Source organism: Centroberyx affinis, unplaced genomic scaffold (assembly GCF_046629955.1).
Source record: "Centroberyx affinis isolate AG114_WGS23_722 - 3 ecotype Tasmania unplaced genomic scaffold, CSIRO-AGI_Caff_v1 ptg001168l_1, whole genome shotgun sequence".
Classification (NCBI taxonomy): Eukaryota; Metazoa; Chordata; class Actinopteri; order Beryciformes; family Berycidae; genus Centroberyx; species Centroberyx affinis.
In genome coordinates this window covers 42501-48591 of record NW_027279699.1, presented here as the reverse complement: position 1 = coordinate 48591, position 6091 = coordinate 42501, and the positions used below count along the sequence as shown (strand labels likewise).

The following is a 6091-nucleotide window of genomic DNA, read 5'->3' as shown; positions in this document are numbered from 1 at the left end:
TTTACTACTTTAACAAGTTTACCAGTTTAACAAGTTTACTAGTTTAACAAGTTTACTGCTTTAACAAGTTTGACAAGTTTACTAGTTTAATAAGTTTACCAATTTAACAAGTTGACTGGTTTAACAAGTTTAACAAGTTTTCTAGTTTAACAAGTTTACTCCTTTAACAAGTTTAACAAGTTTACTAGTTTAACAAGTTTACTGCTTTAACAAGTTTACTAGTTTAACAAGTTTACCAGTTTAACAAGTTTACTGCTTTAACAAGTTTAACAAGTTTACTAGTTTAACAAGTTTACCAGTTTAACAAGTTTACTAGTTTAACAAGTTGACTGGTTTAACAAGTTGACTAGTTTAATAAGTTTAACAAGTTTAACAAGTTTACTGCTTTAACAAGTTTACTGTTTTAACAAGCTTAACAAGTTTACTAGTTTAACAAGTTTAACAAGTTTACTAGTTTAACAAGTTTACTGCTTTAACAAGTTTAACAAGTTGACTGGTTTAACAAGTTTACTAGTTTAACACGTTTACCTGAGAATTTTTTTCAGGAATGGGGGGGGGGGGCACCGTTTTCAAACTGCGAGGGCGGAGCCAAGCTAGTTTTTAAAAAATTCAAAGCTACAGAATGGGTCGGGAGGAACTTTGATTTGGTCCAACTTTGACAAAAAGCTTTAGAAAAGAGGTGAAAACAGCACAACAGCTGGCCCACGGTTGTGGATATTTGTTTACATCATAACGTTTCACCAACATCTCCACATAGCACACGGCAGTTTCAGGATTGGTAATAGGGTCTGAAATCGCTTATTGCAGGTTTAAGTGTGTAGTTATATTGTGTCTTTTGCTTGAAAACTTTAATAAAATATTCATTATAGAAACAAAGTGTAAAAGCAGTTTTTCCAGTGGACCGGGGCGGTGTGGGGTGGTGTGGGGTGGTGTGGGGTGATGTGGGGTGGTGTGGGGCAACAGCAGGGAGTTTCCAGAGCTGACAGAGCGTTGGGAGGTTTGAGCAGCAGAAAGCGTCTGCCTGCCTCTTCAGACGGAAGTAAAGCAGCGCAGGAGAGAGAGTCAGACTGTCACTTCCATCCTGCAGGACCGCAAACAAGGAAGCAGCATCTGCCAAGTTGCTGTGTTACTTCTGCCCCGGTGCCCGTACAGGACCAGCTCCGCCTGAGCCAGCACCCCGACTCCCAACAACAACTGATCGGGGGGGGGGACCCAGTCAAGGATGCAAATTCCCAGTCACTCGTTCACATGAAAATACTTAAGGGGGTGGGGGGGGGGTCACAGATTTCCCTCCGCCACATGTGCATGCACAGGTTGAACCCCCCCCCGCCCCCCCCCTCCTGTCCCACTGGGTTTCTGTGTCCCAAAACTGAAAAAACATTGCAGGCTTGGCAGCTCATCCAGACTTTACTTCAGCATATTTTTTGGGGTCAAACTATTTCACTGAACTGGCTGATCACCTCAGTTAAATTCATGTCAATACAACATGAAACAAGAGAAAGGGCTGAAAGACACTGACAAGAAATCTAATTGAGATTATTTGACAGAATATTGTTATTGCGATTTAAACTGTGATTCATATCATCACAAGTTTTTCTTGTCTTATACATTTTTTAGAACTTTAAAATTAAATTCCTCTGAAGTCTTAAAAGAAGCTACATTATTAAGACAAGAAGTCACATATATTTCAGCGGTCCGGCCTTTGGGTCAGCCTGAATTTCATGAGTCTGGTTTCAGTGGAGAGTTTTAGGGTCTGATGATGGTCTCAATGTTTCAGAGGAAACAGAGGAAAATTATGGAAACACTGAATCCTTGGGATTTTTTTACATAAAAATGGTCAGAAGATGTTGCATATTGTCACAAAATTTTGGCTATCAGCTTCGATAGTCGAAAAATATTGGTATTGTATAGATTTTCAAAAACCCATATTGGTCCAACCCTGGTTAAAACTACACAGTATCATAAATTGCAAAAAATATCAGTTTAACAAGTCGTTAAATAAAACACTGAGTCTCCCAATCCCCAATATGAGTATCAGCTTTCAAAAGTGAAAGTGTGCGTAAAGGCAGAATTGTGTCATGAAATAAGAACAAATTTGAATTGATGTACTACAACTATTCTGTTTCCTCTCGACTCTGTGGAGACACAAACGGCTTTTCTGGAATATTCTGACAAACAGTTTGGACTCATTGTTGCAGCAAGAGGCAGCGGAGCTTCAACTGACAGCTGACTGGAGACAATACTGTCTGTGGGTCCAACAGCTACAGACAATACTGTCTGTGGGTCCAACAACTACAGACAATACTGTCTGTAGGTCCAAGAGCTACAGACAATACTGTCTGTGGGTCCAACAGCTACAGGAGGAAGAGAGGAGTTATATAGAGGAACTAAATCAATGAACTGATCTTTTAAGGGTGAAGGTTGACGGATGTAGGGTGCAGGGGGCGGGGTTAGGGTCAGGATGACAGGTGACAGGTGAAGGGTGAAGGGTGACGGGTGAAGGGTGACGGGTGAAGGGTGACGGGTGATGGGCGCACGGCGCAGGGTTTTGGCCCCTCCCTACCTGAGCAGCCTCGGCTGCTGGTCGTTGGCTGGCAGCACGGCGACCTGCGCTGTCCCCCGGACTGAGTGAACACCATCTGTCAGCTGCAGCGTGAAGACGTCCTTCAGGGTTTCCGTGTCATCGTGCATGTACATGATCTTCATGCCTGCCATGGGGGGGGGGGCAGGTGAACGGGAGGGCAGGGATTTATTTGGGAGGAGGAGGAGGAGGAGGAGGAGGAGGAGGAGGAGGAGGAGAGGAGGGAAACAGAGTGTAAACAGAAAAGCTACAGGATGCTGAGATCAGAAATGAAATGAATTCCAGTTAAAATGACTTAACTCTTGATATTTTTTTAAAAATTTGCAATTGCATCTGCTGCTGCATCATGGAGTGTCACTTACAGTAAGCACTATATCCAGACATGTGCATGTTATATTGTTTGTACTTCACAGTATGTGCTTTATCTTGATCTGTCACCTGTCAGCTGGGGGTTGATGATGACAAAACACTGAAACTCTGAAGCTCTTATTATTGAACCGTATGGGTTTGATTTTAACAGGCGACTCCACTTCTCCCATGTGACAGAACTGTGTGTTGAATGTTGAAATAATTGCAACAATTTAACGCTTTTCTAATCTAAAATCTAAATTTTTGTAATCTAATTTACACATTTCCTGTTTGTCTCTCACAGTTTAAAAACAATTACACTTATTACAGTTGTTTGGTTGTTAGATTGCAGATAAAATGTAAAAGTAACTGAATGCACAGGCTGTTTATAATTAAAATAAGAGTAAAGATAAGGCAGGTTGGCTGCAGTGGTTAGAGCCTGCTGTAAACGCCTAAAACATAAATACAAAAATAAGGAAGCAAATGCATCACCTGACATTTAGCTGACACTCACAGAGAAGACATATAAAGACTTGGAATAACAAAAGAATAATCAAACCATGCCTAATGACATCAGTAGAACGTTGTTGGGTGAAAACCTCGTAACTCCAATTTTTGTGATAGTCATGTTTTAACTTAAAGGATTACATGGCCCTCTGTGGGTTGGGAAAATTCTACTTCAGAATCCAGCAAAAAAAAAAAAACCCCGAAATGAAACAAAAACAATGCCTGGCTGTGAAGCTGAAAACCAATCTGCTGTTCTTAGTTACTGAGAAGTTGGAGTTTGGAGATACAAGGTTTTAAAACTCCTCCAGTGAAAAGTGAAATGTTTAAATCTTTGCTCTAGTTGCCCTAAATAGGTTTTTCCCCAATTGTTTTGTAGATGGAAGCACTATGGGTTGCCTCCTAGCCTTGTCTCCTAGCCTCCTAGCCTTGTCTCCTAGCCTCCTAGCCTTGTCTCCTAGCCTCAATGGCAGTAAGCCTAAAGTTTATTAACCAGAATTAATTCAGGCCCTATTTTGAGAAGTTCTTAAGTAGGAAAATTAAAGAAATTCCTGAGAAATGAGACTGTTACTAAGAAAATATTGAGGAATTGCACTTAGCCTTCTTAAGAGCTTCCTATAATTTCCTCTTATGTAATTTCTTAAGATCTATCTTAAGAACACATTGGTGAATCCGGCCCCTGGTTCAGATCTTGGACCCGGTCTCCCCTCACCTTGGCGGAGCTCCTGCAGGGTGAAGGAGCGGAGCGGCTCCCGGTAGCGGCTCGTCTCGGAGCCGTAGGCGGCGTCGAGCAGGCTGCCGTGCGCCGGAGGCCGCAGGACCGTGAAGGTCAGGACGTCCGCCGGGGCGTCCAGGTCGAACCCGTCCAGGACGGCCGGACCCAGCTGCCTCATCCCCCCTTCCTTCACCTGCAGCGAGGAAACATGGAGGAAGCGTGGGTGGAGATGATGAGAAGGATAAGAAGGGAAAACACACGACACGACATCGACTATTCGATTGCTATCAGCTTCCGTAGAAGAAGAATCCCTCAGCAACAGTGAAGTGACAGAAGTTTTCTGGGTGAATTTAGTGGTGAGTTTGTCCTGCAGGTCAGAGACTCTGTCCCCAGCTGCAGGACCGGGGTTCAAATCCCCGTGTCAGCATGCTGCCCTGCTGGAGTGTCCTTGAGCAAAACACTTGCTGGATCCAAACGTCCAGACTTCCCAGGTTTAGACACATTTTACAAGAATGTTTAAAGTATTGGTTCGAGACAAATACCTCCTTAAGATTTTCTCAGCTGCTAGTAAGAAAGATCTAACATGTAAATGACTTCAGAAAGAAGCTCCAACAAAGACGGATTGGATGGAACTTGTGAACGATATTCATGACATGGAGAGACTGACCTTTTCCTTAAGACTATGTCATGAGAAATTTGTGGAATATTGGGGAAATGGACCTTGAGCTGTGTATGACCCACTTTATCATCTTATTGTGTAGCAATTTAATCTGTGCACCATGGCTATAAAACGCCTGGTGACCAACTGTTATTGTGCTGTTTTTCTAAATAAAAACAAAGTATACAAAAAAATAAAAATAAATAAAAATATATGAATATACCCTGCCTACAGCAGTCAGACTGTACAATACAGAACTGAATGGAACAAAAGATGGATAGCTGAAGTCTTTGGGGTCTGTTTTTGTTTTTTTGTTTTGTGTTTTGTGTTGTATATTGTTGTTTTTTATGGCATTTTAAAATGTATGCATGGTTGTAAGTGTATGGTTGTATTTTGTAAATGCGGATGTATGAGTATGAATGTATGGGTGCATGTGTGTATATAGATATGTATAGTTTAAAATTTGTATGATGTACAATCATGTATAGATATATTTCTATTTTTATTAATGTAAATTCTGCTTCTAACTGTGAGCATGAAAACTAATAAACTCAAACTCAAATATCAAAGTATACTTTACAGAGCACAATCTAAATGATGTTGGATATTTCTTTTGCTCAATTCTTCACTTCCAGTTGACTGACTGAATTATTGTCACATGGATGGACTGACACTATATGGCTGTTAAACACGTGTACATGTACTTTAAAGCTATTAATGGATTGTTTATATTTGTAAACCAAAATGACAAAGAGATGACTCTCCATAAACAACTTCTGCCTTTAAGACCAGGAAGTGACTCGTTGACTCGTAGCGACACGTACGGTGAAGTTGGCGAGCAGCAGGGACGGCGGCTCGTCATTGGTCGGGTTGATGATGATGTAGAACGGGACGGGGGCGGAGCGGTGCAGCCCGTCACTCACGCTGATGGACAGCTGGTCAACGGTAGGCTCCACCCCTCTGTGCTCTGATTGGACGTAGTTGATGTAGCCTGAGGTGAGGTGGACGAGGCTGAAGGATTCTGGGAGAAGAGAGAGGCCAGGGTCAGCTGTATGCCACACACACACACACACGTGCACACACATACACACGCACACACGCACACGCACACACACACACACACACACACACATACTGACCGACTCTCAGCCCTGCGTTGCTCTTCTCGAAGCCGGGCGTGGGCAGCGTGTTCTCCAGGAAGCCGTGGAGGGGCGGAGCCTCCAGGTGAAAGGTCAGCCGGTCGGGGGGGCTGTCGGGGTCCGAGGCCCCCAGAGCCCCGCCCCCC

The 6091-nt window shown here is 42.9% G+C and overlaps 1 protein-coding gene across 1 annotated transcript in view; it reads right to left on the bottom strand.

Moving 5' to 3' along the window:
• Window positions 1-2559: 2559 nt before the first annotated feature.
• The window catches only part of frem1b (Fras1 related extracellular matrix 1b), a 33614-nt gene continuing 30082 nt past the window's right edge, over window positions 2560-6091 (bottom strand). The window contains exons 17-20 of the mRNA XM_071524235.1: window positions 5946-6091; window positions 5631-5827; window positions 4146-4341; window positions 2560-2708 (exon numbers count right to left, since the gene is read on the bottom strand). The exon at window positions 5946-6091 is cut by the window's right edge and continues 46 nt beyond it. Of these exons, the coding sequence (XP_071380336.1) occupies window positions 2560-2708; window positions 4146-4341; window positions 5631-5827; window positions 5946-6091 (688 nt within the window). The remainder of the gene's footprint in view (window positions 2709-4145; window positions 4342-5630; window positions 5828-5945) is intronic.